This window comes from Haematobia irritans, chromosome 3, assembly GCF_050003625.1.
Source record: "Haematobia irritans isolate KBUSLIRL chromosome 3, ASM5000362v1, whole genome shotgun sequence".
NCBI lineage: Eukaryota > Metazoa > Arthropoda > Insecta > Diptera > Muscidae > Haematobia > Haematobia irritans.
This window is the reverse complement of record NC_134399.1, coordinates 208,737,404-208,757,908: the sequence shown is the minus strand read 5'-3', so window position 1 is coordinate 208,757,908 and position 20,505 is coordinate 208,737,404. Positions and strand designations below refer to the sequence as shown.

At 25.4% G+C, this 20,505-nt stretch overlaps 1 protein-coding gene across 9 annotated transcripts in view; it reads right to left on the bottom strand.

The window, feature by feature from the left end:
* Positions 1–20,505, bottom strand: part of LOC142231792 (3',5'-cyclic-AMP phosphodiesterase-like) — a 769,719-nt gene that overhangs the window by 88,327 nt on the left and 660,887 nt on the right. For all 9 annotated transcript variants that reach the window (XM_075302431.1, XM_075302430.1, XM_075302432.1 and 6 more), the window contains one exon: positions 5,381–5,557. In XM_075302431.1, the coding sequence (XP_075158546.1) occupies positions 5,381–5,557 (177 nt within the window). The remainder of the gene's footprint in view (positions 1–5,380; positions 5,558–20,505) is intronic.

Genomic DNA, 20,505 nt, shown 5'->3' with positions numbered 1-20,505 from the left:
AAAATAAAAGTTTAACTAAATTTCCTCTAGAAATAAAATTTTGAATAAATTTTCTATAGAAATAAAATGTTGACAACATTTTCTATAGAAATAAAATTTTGGCAAAATTTTCTATAAAAATGGAATTTTGTCAAAATTTTCTATAGAAATAAAATTTTGCCAAAATTTTCTATAGAAATAAAATTTTGGCAAAATTTTCTATAGAAATAAAATGTTTACAAAATTTTCTATAGAAATAAAATTTTGGCAAAATTTTCTATAAAAATAAAGTTTTGGCAAAATTTTCCATTGAAATAAAATTTTCTATAGAAATAAATTTTTCATACAATCTTCTATAGAAAGAAATGGAAAAAATGTTCTATAGAAAAAAAATTACAAAATTTTTTATAGAAATAAATTTTTGACAAAATTTTCTTTGGGAAAAAAATTGACAAAATTTTCTTTAGGAAAAAATTGACAAAACTTTCCAAAAACAAAAATTGACAAATTTTTCTATAGAAATAAAATTTTAGTCTGATTATTTTGGCAAACTTTTCTATAAAAATGAAATTTTGGCATAATTTTTGATAGAAATAGAATTGTGGCAAAATTTTTTAACTAAATTTCCTTTAGAAATAAAATTTTGACAAAATTTTATATAGAAATAAAATGTTGACAAAATTTTCTATAGAAATAAAATTTTGGCAAAATTTTCTATAAAAATGAAATTTTGGCAAAATTTTCTATAGAAATAAAGTGTTGACAAAATTTTCTATAGAAAAAAAATTAGACAAAGTTTTCTATAAAAATAAAATTTTGGCAAAATTTTCCATATAAATAAAATTTTGACAAAATTTTCTATAGAAATAAAATTTTTGCAAAATTTTCTATAGAAAAACATTTTTGACAAAATTTTCTTTAGGAAAAAATTGACAAAATTTTCCAAAAAAAAAATGGACAAAATTTGCTATAGAAATAAAATTTTGGCATAATTTTTGATAGAAATAGAATTGTGGCAAAATTTTCCATAAAATGTCGGCAAAATTTCCTATAGAAATAAAATTTTGGCAAAATTTCCTATAATTTTTTATAGAAAAAAATTTTGACAAAATTTTCTGTAAAAATAAAGTTTTGGCAAAACTTTCCATAGAAATAAAATTTTCTATAGAAAGGAAAAAATTGACAAAAATTTCTATAGATATAAAATATTGACAAAATTTTCTATAGAAATAAAATTTTGGCAAAATTTTCTATAACAAAATTTTTCTATGACAAAACTTTCTATAGAAATAAAATGTTGATAAAATTTTCTATAGAAAAAAATTGACAAAATTTTCTATAGAAACAAATTTTTGATAAAATTTTGTACAGAAATAAATTGACAAAATTTTCTATAGAAAAAAAAATTTCTATAGAAATAAATTTTTTACAAAATTTTCTTTAGGAAAAAATTGACAAAATTTTCCAACAAAAAAATTGACAAAATTTTCTATAGAAATAAAATTTTGGCAAAATTTTCTATAAAAATGAAATTTTGGCATAATTTTCGATAGAAAAAAATGTTTGGCAAAATTTTCCATAGAAATAAAATTTTGACAGAATTTTCTATAGAAATAAAATTTTTGCAAAATTTTTTATAGAAATAACATTTTGACAAAATTTTCTATAGAAATAAAATTTTGCCAAAATTTTCTATAGAAATAAAATTTTGGCAAAATTTTCTATAAAAATGGAATTTTGTCAAAATTTTCTATAGAAATAAAATTTTGCCAAAATTTTCTATAGAAATAAAATTTTGGCAAAATTTTCTATAGAAATAAAATGTTTACAAAATTTTCTATAGAAATAAAATTTTGGCAAAATTTTCTATAAAAATAAAGTTTTGGCAAAATTTTCCATTGAAATAAAATTTTCTATAGAAATAAATTTTTCATACAATCTTCTATAGAAAGAAATGGAAAAAATGTTCTATAGAAAAAAAATTACAAAATTTTTTATAGAAATAAATTTTTGACAAAATTTTCTTTGGGAAAAAAATTAACAAAATTTTCTTTAGGAAAAAATTGACAAAACTTTCCAAAAACAAAAATTGACAAATTTTTCTATAGAAATAAAATTTTAGTCTGATTATTTTGGCAAACTTTTCTATAAAAATGAAATTTTGGCATAATTTTTGATAGAAATAGAATTGTGGCAAAATTTTTTAACTAAATTTCCTTTAGAAATAAAATTTTGACAAAATTTTATATAGAAATAAAATTTTGGCAAAATTTTCTATAAAAATGAAATTTTGGCAAAATTTTCTATAGAAATAAAGTGTTGACAAAATTTTCTATAGAAAAAAAATTTAGACAAAGTTTTCTATAAAAATAAAATTTGGCAAAATTTTCCATAGAAATAAAATTTTGACAAAATTTTCTATAGAAATAAAATTTTTGCAAAATTTTTCTATAAAAATTAAATTTTGGCAAAATTTGCTATAGAAATAAAATTTTGCCAAAATTTCCCATAGAAATAAATTTTTGATAAAATTTTCTATAGAAAAAAATTGACAAAATTTTCTATAGAAATAAATTTTTGATAAAATTTTGTATAGAAAAAAATTGACAACATTTTCTATAGCAAAAAATTTAACAAAATTTTCTATAGAAATAAAATTTTGGCAACATTTTCTATAAAAATTAAATTTTGGCAAAATTTGCTATAGAAATAAAATTTTGCCAAAATTTTCTATAGAACAAAATTTTTGATAAAATTTTCTATAGAAATACATTTTTGATAAAATTTTCTATAGAAAAAAATGGAAAACATTTTCTATAGAAAAAAATTTACAAAATTTTCTATAGAAAAACATTTTTGACAAAATTTTCTTTAGGAAAAATTGACAAAATTTTCCAAAAAAAAAATGGACAAAATTTGCTATAGAAATAAAATTTTGGCATAATTTTTGATAGAAATAGAATTGTGGCAAAATTTTCCATAAAATGTCGGCAAAATTTCCTATAGAAATAAAATTTTGGCAAAATTTCCTATAAATTTTTATAGAAAAAAATTTTGACAAAATTCTCTGTAAAAATAAAGTTTTGGCAAAACTTTCCATAGAAATAAAATTTTCTATAGAAAAGAAAAAATTGACAAAAATTTCTATAGATATAAAATATTGACAAAATTTTCTATAGAAATAAAATTTTGGCAAAATTTTCTGTAACAAAATTTTTCTATGACAAAACTTTCTATAGAAATAAAATGTTGTCAAAATTTTCTATAGAAATAAACTTTTGGCAAAATTTTCCATAGAAATAAATTTTTGATAAAATTTTCTATAGAAAAAAATTGACAAAATTTTCTATAGAAAAAAAAAAATTCTATAGAAATAAATTTTTTACAAAATTTTCTTTAGGAAAAAATTGACAAAATTTTCCAACAAAAAAATTAACAAAATTTTCTATAGAAATAAAATTTTGGCAAAATTTTCTATAAAAATGAAATTTTGGCATAATTTTCGATAGAAAAAATTTTTTGGCAAAATTTTCCATAGAAATAAAATTTTGACAGAATTTTCTATAGAAATAAAATTTTTGCAAAATTTTTTATAGAAATAACATTTTGACAAAATTTTCTATAGAAATAAAATTTATATCTATAAAATTTTTTATAGAAATAACATTTTGACAAAATTTTCTATAGAAATAAAATTTTGGCAAAATGTTCTTTAGAAATAAAATTTTACCAAAATTTTCTATAGAAATAAAATTTTGACAAAATTTTCTATAGAAATAAAATGTTGGCAAAATGTTCTATAGAAATAAAATTTTACCAAAATTTTCTATAGAAATAAAATTTTAACTAAATTTCTTATAGAAATGAAATTTTGACAAAATTTTCTATAGAAATAAAATTTTGACAAAATTTTCTATAGAAATAAAATTTTGACAAAATTTTCTATAGAAATAAAATTTTGAAAAAATTTTCTATAGAAATAAAATGTTGACAAAATTTTCTATAAAAATGAAATTTTGGAAAAATTTTCTATAGAAATAAAATTTTGGAAAATTTTCTATAAAAATGAAATTTTGGCAAAATTTTCTATAGAAATAAAATTTTGACAAAATTTTCTATAGAAATAAAGTGTTGACAAAATTTTCTATAGAAAAAAAATTTTGACAAAATTTTCTATAAAAATAAAATTTTGGCAAAATTTTAAACTACTAACCATACAATATTGAACAAACACTGCGAAATAAGATTTTTCTATTTGGTAGTTTTCAAAAAACAATAAAAAAACATAGTTGTTTTATTATATTTATTGTAGTTATTACAATTTTTATTAGCTTATTTTCAAATTAAACAACAACTGGCAAATGTAAAATGTACAAATTTATTGCTAATTAGCTTGTGGTTTTGGATAGTTGTGGCCTTTGCCAAAGTGGTCATAAATTTAAGTGCGAATTGTTGATGCTTGTTTGTGTGTCAGTATTTTATTTTTATATATTTGTGGGGATTTGCTTCACTTAATAAGATGAAATTTTTGTGGCTTGAATGCAGCTGTACGAATGAAAAGAGCCACTTAGTTGCAACAAAGAATGCTTTTGTGTATGTAATTTGGTTGTTTATTACGGGGAACATTTCATTGAGAAAAACACCAAAAATGGAAGATTATAACACACGATGACGGGCAACATAGAACAATAATAGGAAATTGCAAACAGGATTATGGACAAATTTCGATATCAATCAAATCAACCAAAACATCTTTGAAGGATACCAAAAATACCTTTGGACTAATTTGAGACCAATCGATACAATTGGCAGCGGCTAGATGCTTAGAACTAAATTCGTTCGTGTCTTTTGTGCAAGCAAAAAACAAATCTGTGTCAAATTTCAGGATGATAGCATTTTTATTGAAGGCTTTAGCATAATTACAGCAGACAGAAATTTCTTTACATTACACTTTTTTATATAGCAATCTTATCTTAATCTTAATCCTTAGAAAAATGTCTTGGAATAATTCTTTAACCAAGAACCATATTAGGAATTAAATTTTCAACCAAGGCAAACAATTCTTAGACATGGACAATGAAACCTAAACAAGACTTCACATTTAGGTGAACATTTAGGTGAAAAAGAATAAAAAATGCATAAGATGGTTTGAAGCAAATTAATAAAACTATAAAATATATATAATTAAACATATATAAATAAAGTATTTAAAAATTGTAAATTAATAATAAAATATTAGTATATTAAATAAAAAAACAATAATCATAAAAGTAATTACAGCTAATGCATTTTAAAGCATTTTCACTTGATCTATAATACTTGTATCTACAGCAACTAATTTTATATATACTCGTATAAAAATATATACATAAGGCTATATTTGAAAAGAAAACAAACTTACCTTTCACTAGCAATGCTTGAATTGCGGGACATTGATTTGGGTGACATTTCAAAATCGGAATCCGAACGATATAAGAACGATTCACGACGCTGTGGAAGATTTTGCAAAACCAAACCGGCGCTTGGCGAGCCGCCTTCAAGCGGAGATCGAGCACTTTGGCCATTTTCTACATCGAAACTGTAAAGAGAAAATAAAGGAAAAAAATCAGTACAACTTTAAAGGGATATTTTTAATAAAATAATTTTTACTCAAAATGTAGACTAAACAAAATATTAGGTATCCTTAATATTAGACCAGTAAATTTTCAGAACAATGAGGACAAATTTCTTTAAAATAAACAAAAAAATAAAATATTTTTAAAATTTTTGATTTAAAGTGTTACTTCTCTAAACTTAGGACACGCGTCATTGAAATTTGGCTCCCTCCGTTAAAGTCGTGTGCTTTTCAAAGTAAGTCTAATTTTCTTCAATGTAAAGAAAAACATTGAAAAAAATTATTTTAATATTAAATGAGATATTACTTCTGTGGCCTAAAGATAAAAAATCTTTCAATATACGCTAGGAATTATATTGGGAGTTCGACATCGTTGACTTAAAATTTTCTTGAAATTCAAAATAAATGTTTTTCCTAGGAAATCTCTGTTATAATTTGTATATATAGGATATAGACAATTCGGTAAATGGGATTTTTTGAGTGTGATCTGTACTTACTTCAATTATCCAAAATTAATTGTCAATGCCACTCTGGGCTACTGCAGTTGTTTGCATTTCCCTTTTTATGTCGGTTTGATGTTCGGTTATTCTTGTGTTTAAGGTTCGCTTGATGATCACGATTGCAAATCGTGTCAAACATAATTTACCAAAATTTTAAGAAAATTTTACCAAACTGAATTTAAAAAAATTTTATTTTTTATTAAATTTAATTTCTATAGAAAATTTTGACAAAAAAATTTATTTTTCTAGAAAATTTTGCCAAAATTTTATTTCTGTAGACAATTTTGTCAAATTTTTTTTCTATACAAAATATTGTCAAATTTTTATTCCTATAGAAAATTCTATCAATTTTTTTTTCTATACAAAATTTTGTCAAAATTTTATTTCCCTAGAAAATTTTGTCAAAAATTTATTTCTCTAAAAAATTGTGTCAACATTTTATTTGTATAGAAAATTTTGTCGAAATTTTATTTCTATGGCAAGTTTTGTCAACATTTCTATAGAAAATTGTATCGAAATTTTATTTCTATACAACATTTTGTCAAATTTTTATTTCTATACAAAATTTTGTCAAAATTGTATTTCTAAAAATATCGTCAACATTTTATTTTTCAAGAAAATTTTGTCAAAATTTTATTTCTATGGCAAATTTTGTCAACATATCTATAGAAAATTTTATCGAAATTTTATTTCTATACAAAATTTTGTCAAAATTTTATTTTTTGTCAAAATTTTGTTTTTCTAGAAAATTTTGTCAACATTTTATTTTTATTATTATTTTATTTATACAAAATTTTGTCAAAATTTTACTTCCATAGGAAATTTTGTCAAAATTTCATTTTTCTAAAAAAATTTATTTCTCTAAAAAAATTGTCAAAATTTTATTTTTTGTCAAAATTTTATTTTTCTAGAAAATTTTGTCAACATTTTATTTTTCTATCTATTTCAAATTTTTATTTCTATAGAAAATTTCGCCAATTTTTTTTATACAAAATTTTGTCAAAATTTTACTTCCAAAGAAAATTTTGTCAAAATTTTATTTCCCTAGAAAAATTTTAAAATTTTATTTCTATACAAAATTTTGTCCAATTTTTAATTCTACACAAAATTTTGTCAAATTTTTATTTCTATAAAAAATTTGTCAAAATTTTATTTCCCTAGAAAATTTTGTCAAAATTTTATTTCTCTAAAAAATAGTGTCAAAATTTTATTTCTATAGAAAATTTTGTCAAAATTTCTATAGAAAATTGTATCGAAATTTTATTTCTATACAAAATTTTGTCAAATTTTATTTCTATACAAAATTTTGTCAAATTTTTATTCTATACAAAATTTTGTCAAAATTATATTTCAAAAAAATATCGTCAAAATTTTATTTTTCAAGAAAATTTTGTCAAAATTTTATTTCTATGGCAAATTTTGTCAACATTTCTATAGAAAATTTTATCGAAATTTTATTTCTATACAAAATTTTGTCAAAAATTTATTTTTCTAGAAAATGTTGTCAAAATTTTATTTCTATAGAAAATTTTGCCAATTTTTTTTATACAAAATTTTGTCAAAATTTTACTTCCATAGAAAATTTTGTCAAAATTTCATTTTTCTACAAAATTTTATTTCTCTAAAAAAATTGTCAAAATTTTATTTCCCTAGAAAATTTTGTCAAAATTTTATTTCTATAGAAAATTTTGCCAAAATTTTATTTCACTAACGAATTGTGTCAATTTTTTTCTCTATAAAATATTGTCTACATTTTATTTCTCTAGGAAATTTTGTCAAAATTTTATTTCCCTAGAAAATTTCGTCAAAATTTTATTTCTCTAGAAAATTGAATCAATTTTTTTACAAAATGTTGTCAAAATTATATTTCTATAAATTTGAAGTATATCTTAATTTGATAAGAATATATTACAAAATCTACCAAAATATCAAGAATTCTACCAATCTACCAAACAGTAAAAAATCAAAAATTTTTGGTAGAAATCTAACAACAAAATTTTATCGAAATATACAAAATTTTGTCAAATATTTATGTCTATAAAAAATTTTGTAAAATTTTAATTTCTATACAAAATTTTGTCAAAATTTTATTTCTAAAAAATATTGTCAAAATTTTATTTTTCTAGAAAATGTTGTCAAAATTTTATTTCTAAGGCAAATTTTGTCAACATTTCTATAGAAAATTTTATCAAAATTTTATTTCTATGCAAAATTTTGTCAAAATTTAATTTTTCTAGAAAATTTTGTCAAAATTTTATTTCTATAGCAAATTTTGCCATTTTTTTATACAAAATTTTGTTAAAATTGTTCTTCCATAGCAAATTTTGACAAAATTCCATTTTTCTAAAAAAAATTATTTCTCTAAAAAAATTGTCAAAATTTTATTTCTATAGAGAATTTTGTCAAAATTTTACTTCACTAACAAATTGTGTAATTTTTTTCTCTATAAAATTTTGTCAAAATTTTATTTCCCTAGTTTTCTAGGGAAATTTTATTTCTCTAGAAAATTGAGTCCATTTTTTACAAAATGTAGTCAAAATTGTATTTCTATAAAATTGAAGTACATCTTAATTGGATAGGAATATATTTCAAAATCTACCAAAATATCAAGAATTCTACCAGTCTACCAAACAGTAAAAAATCTACAATTTTTGGTAGAATTCTAACAACAAAATTTTGTCAAATATTTTTTTATATAAAATTTTGTCAAATAATTTTTTTCTAAAAAATACTGTCAAAATTTTATTTTTCTAAAAAATATTGTCAATATTTTATTTTTCTAGAAAATTTTGTCAAAATTTTATTTCTATGGCACATCTTGTCAACATTTCTATAGAAAATTTTATCGAAATTTTATTTCTATACAAAATTTTATCAAAATTTTATTTCTTGTCAAATTTTATTTTTCATGAAAATTTTGTCAAAATTTTTATTTTTCTATTTATTTCAAATTTTTATTTCTATAGAAAATTTTGCCAATTTTTTTTATAAAAAATTTTGTCAAAATTTTACTTCCATAGAAAATTTTGTCAAAATTCAAGTTTTCTAAAAAATTTTATTTCTCTAAAAAAATTTTCGAAATTTTATTTTCCTAGAAAATTTTGTCAAATTTTTATTTCTATAGAAAATTTTGTCAAAATTTTAATTTATTAACAAATCGTGTCAAGTTTTTCTCTATAAAATATTGCCAATTTTTTTTCTATAAAATATTGTCAAAATTTTATTTCACTAACACATTGTGTCAAAATTATATTTCTCTAGGAAATTTTGTCAAAATTTTATTTCTCTAGAAAATGTTGTCCATTTTTTAGAAGATTTTGTCTAAATTGTATTTCTATAAAATTGAAGTACATCTTAATTCGAGAGGAATATATTTCAAAATCTACCAAAATATCAAGAATTCTACCAATCTACCAAACATTAAAAAATCTACCGTAGCATTGGTTGCTTTTTTCGTTATTGTTGTTGTTATATCATAAATAACATTACTCTGCTGTATTTGATCTATTTTCGTTGTTGTTGCTGTGAAAAGAGAGGCTATTGTTCTGTTGGGCAAATGATATTTCTTTGTCCTCTATTATTTCTCTTAGCTTTCTACTCTCTGTTAGTTTAGAGATAAATGAGAAAGTGTAGTGCTCGGTAATGCTTGTGCTCAAGCTTCGTTTGGCGGGTCGTACGTAGCTTTGATTACAGTTTTTGTTGTTGTTATATCATGAATAACATAACTGTGCAGTATTTTTTCTATTATCGTCGTTGTTGCTGTGAAAAGAGAGGCTATTGTTTTGTTGGGCAAATGATATTTCTTTGTCCTCTATTATTTCTCTTAGCTTTTTACTCTCTGTTAGTTTAGGGATAAATGAGAAAGTGTAGAATGTTCGGTAATGCTTGTGCTTAAGCTTCGTTTGGCATTGATTAAAATGTTTTTTTGTTGTTGTTATTTAATAAATAACATTTCTCCGCTGTATATTTTCTATTTTTGTTGTCATTGGCGTGAAAAGAGATGCTATTGTACTGTTTGGCAAATGATATTTGCTTGTTTTCTTTTATTGCTCTCAGATGTTTACTGTCTGTTAGTTTAGGGATAAACGAGAAGGTGTAAAATGTTCGGTTATTGTTGAGCTTAAGCTAAGCTTGGTGGTTCCTACGTAGAATTATTACAGTTTTTGTTGTTGTTATTTAATAAATAACATTTCAGTGCTGTATAATTTTCAATTTTTGTTGACATTGGTGTGAAAAGAGAGTTTATTGTTCTGTTGGGTAAATGATATTTCTTTGTCTTCTATTGCGTCTTTCAGCTTTTTACACTCTGTTAGTTTTGGGATAAATGAGGGTTGCCATTATTTTTAATAAATTTTCTACAATTTTACACAAAGTGTTAACTTATTGCTCCCATGGATCATAGGTTCAATCTCAGTATCTGACTTTAATTAATAGAATATTCACATTAGGCTCGAACAGTTGAAATCTAGTTAACGTGGATTTTGGAACTATAGGAAACAATTTTCGAAATTGAGTTTTAATTAAATTAAATTTCGTAACATTTCACATAGTTTTCCGCGGTCTGGAATCATCAATTATAATTTTGTTGCATAATCTTGTATCCTAGTAACATTAGCAATCACGTTGCTTCACATTCGTTGTTATAATCACGCTTTCACTAGAACTTTTAGGTAATCCCAAACAAAAACAATAGAAAATTTCATCTTCTACTACGCATCCTTTACGTCATATACACCAGATTCTTCAGGTATTCTTCAGGCCACTAGCTGGATTTCTATACAAATTCTCAATGGAAATGATGAAAGTAAATATTTTCTCATTAGGAAAAACAACAGGAGGGAGTCCTTCTGTTTTGTAACATTGTTATGGAATTGGACTTGTTTCGTTTGTTGTTGAAATGTTGCTATTGTTACTGACGATGATCAGGGTTCTTCATAAGAACTTTAGCCATAGAACAATACATCGCTATTCAGGATTTGTTTCTCTAGGTTTACGATTGTATGTGTAGCTGCCTACCTATCACAAGTTTGTGTGCTTATGTGCAGCTGGAAGCTGGTATTAAATTCAGGTGTGAAACATAAAGTTTTATTTATTTTTTACGAGTGAATTGTATAAGTTTTGTTTCGGAAATGCCACAGGATGAGTTTGTTGAAGTGTATGGAGTGCGGGAATAAGTGGGTTAGTTCACTTTCAAACAAAACTCAAGGGAAAAGTTTTGGTTTTTTATAGATAATTTCCGCGTATTGCTTTATTCTCCATCTATACTTTTTGTTTTGTTTTGAAAAAAAGAGAGTACAAAAAATTTATTTTGCTTGTTTTGCCATCGTGATATTTTAATGTCAAAGTGAATAATATTTATTTCCAATCTTTTGGAATTCTATGAATTTTAAAGTGAAAAAAAAAAATTCTTTGAAAATTTGTGGACAATTGAGGATAACGATAATATCCCCAAAAGCTAGCTGTTATTATTGCGGTAAGTAATGAATTTCTGAAAACTCATGTAATTAGGTATAGTGATACGAAATATATGATACTAAATGGTGAGCAAACATACGAAATGATACCACGAATTACATACCAAATGGAATAGGGAATATAAAGTGACATTTTTATAAAGAATTCAATTAGGTTTGATTTGCTAAGTAGAACCATTCAGTACTGTATGCTTTTATTCTTCATAAAACCTTGTATTCGTTTTATGAAGAATACATTCGATTTTCTAATTACCGCCATTATGGACGAAATGGATGGATTCTTTTTAAATACAAAATATTGAACATATTCAATATAGGGGAACATATTAAATTATAAACATGATATGTCAAATAAAACTGTTTTAAAAATAGTTACAGTGTGTCTGTGGCAAATGTAGTTCACAATTTATTGATTTCTAAATTTTAACAAAATACTTCATATTTTTGTAAAAAAATGTACTTATTTTTAATGAAATTGTATCTGTCTTGGTTGTTTGAGAATTCTGAAAACTATGTTGCAAAATAGGAAATTTCCTAAACAACAGAATATTGTTTTCATGATCTTCGTTTTTTATTGTTTGAAATAATAGCGCAAATAATTACGAAAGTTCACCTAAGCTGTCACAGTGTTATTGTTTCTTACGGCTACGATCACAGTTAGATGTAAACTATGCTAATGCTATGGTGTATACTAGAGGTCTGCACAATTCCATTTGTAAATGCAGAGTACACGTGTACTTGGTACATGAGTACATCTATTTGAGAGAGTCGCAAAACTATTGGTACACATTTTGATGAACACCAAAAGCCACGAGTAACTTCTTGTTGTTACTCTGATGTCATCACTACCAATAAACACATATTCCTCTTTCTCTCTTATTGAAGTGTACTCAGAGTGATCACGTCGAGTATGCTGCGAGAACAAAACTTCATAGAGTACTCCATGTACCACGTCCAGTTTCAGAAATACAAAAAAACAGTTACTCTCCATAATATATGTTTTGGTTTGTTATAAAGAACGGCAAACGTTAAGGTAAGTGTGTGACATACATAAATATATGAAATATGTGATATACATACATATCTATGATTAATAATAATGGAAAGTTTTGCTTCGCACATAACTGAGAAATACTTGTGGTACCACGTGGAGTGAAGAGAATCCATGTTGTACTTTTTCTCAAGTACTTACATTTTTATTGTTCCTTTTTTTCGGAACACATATTGTTTCGGATAAGAACTTGGTGGTATTTGACAAGCAAGTGTTATCTTCACTTCACTACTTGCGCTCTTAGAGAAAGACAGTGTATGTACTATATTCGACAGCGAATTGCATACATGTAGTGAAAAGTTATTCGATGCAGACCTCTAGTGTATACCAGTGATGGGCATAGAGACTACGCGGCGTTTTGCTCTTGCTCTCCAAAACATTATCTTTGTGCAATTCATATTAAAGGGATCTTTAAATTAAAAAAAAAAAAACGAAAAAATATGCACTACCTTCCTTCAAAAATGTAATAAAACAAATTAGAGAACTTAATATCGAAGAAAACTTCGTCTTTTTCATTAGCTTTGTCTTTATTTTGTTGTTTCTCTTGAATTCGTAGACTTTTAAAAGCTCACTGTCTATTTTTGTTCGTTATCTAATATTCTCACTCCTTCCCAGTCAGTTTTGTCTTGATTATCAATGCAGTGCAGTTGTTTGTTTCCCCCCTTAATATGTCTGTTTGATGTTCGGTTATTCTTGAGCTTAAGCTTCGCTTGGTGATTCCTATGCAGCATTGATTGCTGTTATCGTTATTGTTGTTATATCATAAATAACATTAATCTGCTGTATTTTCGTTGTTGTTGCTGTGAAAAGAGATGATATTGTTCTGTTGGGCAAATGATATTTGCTTGTTCTCTGTTGTTACTCTCAGATGTTTACTATCTGTTAGTTAGGGATAAATGAGAATTTGTAGAATGTTCGGTTGTTCTTGAGCTTAAGCTACGCTTGGTGGGTTGCTACGTATCATTGATTGCTGTTGTCATTGTTGTTGTTATATCATAAATAACATTACTCTGCTGTATTTTCGATTTTGTTGATGTGCAAGAGAGGCTGTTGTAAACAGATTAACCCTGGACAGTCATCCTTCGTCAAAATGACGACGCGTAATTTTATTTTCGATTTAAAGTGCTTTTTGGTCGATTGGGAAATGTTAAATTTGAGTTATACCATTACAACCATTTTATGAATTTTTGTGTTATACTAATTAAAAACACATTGAATAAGGAAATAAACTCAATTTTGATTCTCATTTTTGCTCACGATGCAAATTATAGCGTCATGAAATAAGCCGTAGTCAAAATGACGAAGGATGACGTTTGTGTACAAAAAATAAGGATGACTTTCCAGGGTTAAATTATAAAAGAGTAATTTTAAACAAAACTGTATTTGAACTATTTACAATGTGGCTAATAGGCACTTAAGGAGGAAATATTAATAACCTCTTGAAACATGTTTAAAGAACAAAAATTTATTTTTGGATGGGGAATATGGAGCATAATATAGTTGCGACAAAAATCTTACATGTTTCCCTTCTAAAAATAATATTTTGCTTTTTAAACATGTTTCAAAAGGTGATCGTATTCATTTATTGGGTGTATATTGCAACCTACTTGAGGTTGGGATAACTTCTGATTGCTTACAGATTTATTTCATTGACGTTGTCCGCTCGTATTCAAAATAAATGCCGAACTATCCTCAAAACAGTATTTTTTGTCGCAGGCAGGGTTTCCATTTTGCTCTGATTGGACCAAAATTGATCCAGAACATTATTAATTTTTAAATTTTGTCCGATGGTCGGACCAAATGGAATTTGGTTGATTTTGGTTAATCGGTATTTTTTCAAAATTTTCTATTAAAATAAAATTTTGACAAAAATTTTGTACAGGAAGACAATTTTGTAAAAATTTTATATAGAAATAAAATTTTGCGATAACTATCTATAAAAGTTTGGAAAATTTTCTATAGAAATAAAATTTTGATAAAATTTTCTATAGTAATAAAATGTTCATTCGTTTTGTTTGTTATTGTTGGCTTCTCTTCAATCGTTATTGTTGTTTCTTTTTTTGATCTCAGCTTAAAGCCATGCATTGACTAAACTACAAGTGTAGCTTAACCAACAGAGGAAAAGTATGCTTGTCAAATTTATTTGGGCAAAGCCCTATAGACTGCAAGATGGTTGGATGTACAGCTGTTTCGGAATTACCACATTCCTCATCAGCATCCTCTACTTGCAGCAAAACTATCAACCAATTATCAGAATAAATTCGGGTAATTCACTCAACCCAACGTGAACTACACTTGAACCTCCCGAAAAAGGGTTTGATAGTCGGCTACTGCCTAAACAAATTTGCCAGCATATCTCTTTTCCTTTGCCAAACTCAAATCATCGATTTGTATGTATTTGGCTGGGTTTGTTTTTGAGCGTGCTTCCTCTATCTTCATTCGTTTTGTTTGTTATTGTTGGCTTCTCTTCAATCGTTATTGTTGTTTCTTTTTTTGATCTCAGCTTAAAGCCATGCATTGACTAAACTACAAGTGTAGCTTAACCAACAGAGGAAAAGTATGCTTGTCAAATTTATTTGGGCAAAGCCCTATAGACTGCAAGATGGTTGGATGTACAGCTGTTTCGGAATTACCACATTCCTCATCAGCATCCTCTACTTGCAGCAAAACTATCAACCAATTATCAGAATAAATTCGGGTAATTCACTCAACCCAACGTGAACTACACTTGAACCTCCCGAAAAAGGGTTTGTTTAGGCAGTAGCCGACTATCAAACCCTTTTTCGGGAGGTTCAAGTGTAGTTCACGTTGGGTTGAGTGAATTACCCGAATTTATTCTGATAATTGGTTGATAGTTTTGCTGCAAGTAGAGGATGCTGATGAGGAATGTGGTAATTCCGAAACAGCTGTACATCCAACCATCTTGCAGTCTATAGGGCTTTGCCCAAATAAATTTGACAAGCATACTTTTCCTCTGTTGGTTAAGCTACACTTGTAGTTTAGTCAATGCATGGCTTTAAGCTGAGATCAAAAAAAGAAACAACAATAACGTAATAAAATGTTGACAAAATTTTCTATAGTAATAAAAGTTTTACACAATTTTCTATAGAAATAAAATTTTGGTTGATTATTTTTGGGGATCGGTTATATATTATAACTATGGACCGATATGGACCAATTTTGGCATGATTTTTATCGGCCATATACTAGCGCAATGTACCAAATTTTACCACGTACCAAATTTCAACCGGATCGGATGAATTTTGCTCCTCCAAGAGCTCCGGAGGTCAAATCTGGGGATCGGTTTATATGGGGGCTATATATAATTATGGACTGATAAGAACCAATTCCTGCATGGTTGTTGGATACCATATACTAACATCACGTACCAAATTTCAACCGAATCGGAGGAATTTTGCTCATCCATGAAACTCCTGAGGTCAAATTTGGGGATCGGTTTATATGGGGGCTATATATAATTATGGACCGATGTGGACCAATTTTGGCATGGCTGTTAGAGGCCGTATACTAACACCATGTACCAAATTTTATCCGGATCCGATAAAATTTGCTTCTCTTAGAGGATCCGAAAGCCAAACCTGGGGATCGATTTATATGGGGACTATATATAATTATGGACCGATGTCGACAAATTTTTGATGGTTGTTAGATATCATATACTAATACTATGTACGAAATTTAAGCCGGATCCGATGAAATTTGCTTCTCTTAGCGGATCCGCAAGCCAAATCTGGGGATCGGCTTATATGGGGGCTATATATAATTATGGACCGATATGGACCATCCATGCAGGAGCATGGTTGTTAGAAACTATATACTAACTTCATCTACCAAATTTCAGCCAAATCGTATGAAATATGCTTTATATGGGGCTATACGTAAAAGTGGACCGATATGACTCATTTGCAATACCATCCGACCTACATCAATAACAACTACTTTTGCCAAGTTCCAAGTCGATAGCTTGTTTCGTTCGGAAGTTAGCATGATTTCAACAGAAGGACGGACAGAGACGAGAATTTTTCCACGACCCAGAATATGTACTTTATGGGGTCTTAGAGCACTATTTCGATGTGTTACAAACGGAATGACAAAGTTAATATACCCCCCATCCTATGGTGGAGGGTATAAAAAAATTCTACAGAAATAAAATTTTGTCCAAATTTTCTATAGAAATAAAATTTTGTACAAATTTTCTATAGAAATAAAATTTTGTCCAAATTTTCTATAGAAATAAAATGTTGTCAAAATTTTCTGTAGAAATAAAATTTTGTCAAAATTGTCTATAGAAATAAAATTTTGTCAAAATTTTCTATAGATATAAAATTTTGTCAAAATTTTCTATAGAAATAAAATTTTGTCAAAATTTTCTATAGAAATAAAATTTTGTCAAAATTTTCTATAGAAATAGAATTTTGTCAAAACTTTCTATAGAAATAAAATTTTGTCAAAATTTTCTATAGAAATAAAATTTTGACGACATTTTCTACAGAAATACAATTTTGACATTTTGATAAAATTTTCTAATGATCTAAAATTTAAAAAAAAAATCTATAGAAATAAAATTTTGACAAAATTTTTTTATAGAAATAAAATTTTGACAAAATTTTTTTATAGAAATAAAATTTTGGCAAAATTTTCTATAGAAATAAAATTTTGACAAAATTTTCTATCGAATTAAAATTTTGTGAACAATTTTAAATTTTAAATTATATTAATTTATTTTGGGCAAATGGTCCGCTGGTACGAATTTTGGTCCAAAATAAAAATTCATTGTGGCAACGCGGGTCGCAGTCCATGGTCATTTCAACAGCACCATCACACTCAGCAGCGTCAACCAATAATGACTTAAAAAGGAGGTTCCTTGGTTCATATCTAACGGTCAATGGTATCCAAAATATTCGGATCTCCCTCCAATGGATTCTACCATCTGGATATCAATCCAATGGATTTTTGGAGGCTATGGTTAAATTTTAATTGAAAATTAAATTTTCGTATTTAATTTTTTGAGTTTGCAAATATTTTATGAATTATGTAATTTCTTTATATTAGTCTGATATCAACGCAGGCTTGTCTAATGTCCAAATTATTTATGATAAAAGTGTACAATATTTTAGCTGTTTGGTATAGACATCACCGATATTCAAGTCTTTAGAAAATTTACAATATTCTTTGCCCCATATCTTATCGTTAGGATGTATATAAATAAATTCAATTTACATTTTTTTAAATTTACTTCATATAGTAATTTCAACATACTTTAGTTAAAATACTACACTTTTCCTTGGCAAATCAAACATCAAACAAATGTCGTATAAATACAAAAGCCCCCTGAGAAAATCTTTCAAACTCTCCATCTTTCTGAAAGTCCTTAGAAAATTGAAAATCTTCTTCAATTGAATTGTTGTACAAAAATGTTTTTTTTTTGTTCATTCCCAAATTATTAATTAATGTAGGCTTTCATGAATTTACATTTCCATAATTATGAGTTTTGTATTTAAACACAAAACGAATTGCCAAAAGGAATATGCCAAATTGGGAAGGTATATAGAGAGTGGGAGTGGATTTTTATGCTTCAGTAACTTTGGTAAAATTAAATTTATTTACCCAGAGTATTTGTTTAAGTAATTACATATTTATATTAACAGAAAAATGGAAATATACAATCTCACATTGCTATTGCTTCGCATTGAAATCTCATACAGACAACCACAGAGTGTTAGGCAAATATAAGATGTTTTTGCTGAGAACGCATTGACATCAGTTACAAGCAAGGGAGATGATGAACAAGAGAAAGGACCCCATGCCAAATTGAATTGAGGAATTTGTATTGTGAATAATATCTTTAATATCTGCTTGCTATGTAATGTTCTTCATAGTAGTAGAGCCAAAGAAGAAGCAAGAAGCAGTAGCCTCAATATATGCCAGCCAATGTCAATAGAGGTGATTTGCTATGTATTCCTTGAAGTATACCAAAGACTTATTTATTTATAGAATTTGTAAATTTATTTACATTTAAATATAGCCAAAGGAAATTTATAATTTCGTAAGTGTTTACCAATACATACATATATGGTAATGAATTCATACATTCATTAGTTCTTTGGGGAATATTGGTCTTTAAAGACTTGTTTGGTTATTCATTACCACATTTTACATGAAATTATGAAAGGGTTAACCTGAACTTTACATGGCAAATATGTTGCACACAAATGATTTTATAGTACAGTTTGTGAAAGTAGTTTCAACACCATCTATCGCTGTTAATGGTTACTGCATATCAATTCGATAGAGTGATGCCAGAATTAGAGAAATTTGCTTACATGTAGATTTTATTTCTAATATTTAGCGTCTTGCAGGGAAGTAGGGGCACAATGTAGAGACTTTTTCACTCAACAAAATTTTTAATAATTTTTATATTTTGGTGGCTCTAGAGGAGGAAATTAGAACAATGTGTGGTAACTACGGTTACCACTCGTGCCAGTAAAATATATAAAAATTTGAAGAAAATCTTACCACAAATCTTCTAAACAAATATTTCTATAGAAAATTTTGTCAAAATTTTATTCCTATGGAAAATTTTGTCAAAATTTTATTCCTATAAAAAATTTTGTCAAGATTTTATTCCTTTAGAAAATTTTGTTAAAATTATATTTCTATCGAAAATTTTGTCAAAATTTTATTTCTATAGAAAATTTTGCCAAAATTTTATTTCTATAGAAAGTTTTATCAAAATTTTATTTTTATAGAAAATTTTGTCACAATTTTGTTTCTATAGGAAATTTTGTCAAACTTTTATTTCTATAGAAAATTTTGTCAAAATTTTGTTTCTATAGAAAATTTTGTCAAAATTTTATTTCTATAGAAAGTTTTAGAAAGATGTTATTCCTTTACCAAATTTTGTCAAGATTTTATTCCTTTAGAACATTTTGTCATAATTGCATTTCTATAGAACATTTTGTCAAAATTTCATTTCTATAGAAAACTTTGTCAAAATTTTGTTTCTATACAAAATTTTGTCAAAATTTTATTTCTAAGAAAATTTTTTCAAAATTTTATTTATATAGAAAATTTGTCAACATTTTGTTTCTATAGAAAATTTTGTCGAAGTCTTATTTCTATAGAAAATTTTGCCAAAATTTTATTACTACATAAAATTTTGTCAAAATTTTATTTCTATAGAAAATTCTTTCAAAATTTTGTTACTATAGCAAATTTTGTCAAAATTTTATTTTTACAGAAAACACTCAAAATTTTATTTCTATAGAAATTTTGGCAAAATTTTATTTCTATAGAAAATGTTGCCAAAATTTTATTTCTATAGAAAATGGTGCCAAAATTTTATTTCTATAGAAAATTTTATCAAAATTTTATTTCTATAGAAAATTTTTCCAAATTCCATAGAAAGTTTAATCAAAATTTCATTTCTGTAGAAAATTTTGCCAATATTTCATTTCTATAGAAAATTTTCTCAAAATTTTATTTCTGTAGAAAATTTTGCCAAAATTTCATTTCTATAGAACATTTTGCCAAATTTTATTTCTAAAGAAAATTCTGCCAAATTTTATTTCTATATACATTTTTGTCAAAATTTTATTTCTATAGAAAATTTTGTCAAAATTTTGTTTCTATAAAAATGTTGTCAAAATTTTATTTCTATAGAAAGTTTTATCAAAATGTTATTTTTATAGAAAACTTTCTCAAAATTTTATATCTGTAGAAAATTTTGCAAAAATTTTATTTCTATAGACAATTTTTCCAAAATTTTATTTCTATACAAAATCTTCTCAAAATTTTGTTTCTATAGAAAATTTTGTCAACATTTTATTTCTACAGAAAATTGTGACAAAATTTTTTTCTATAGAA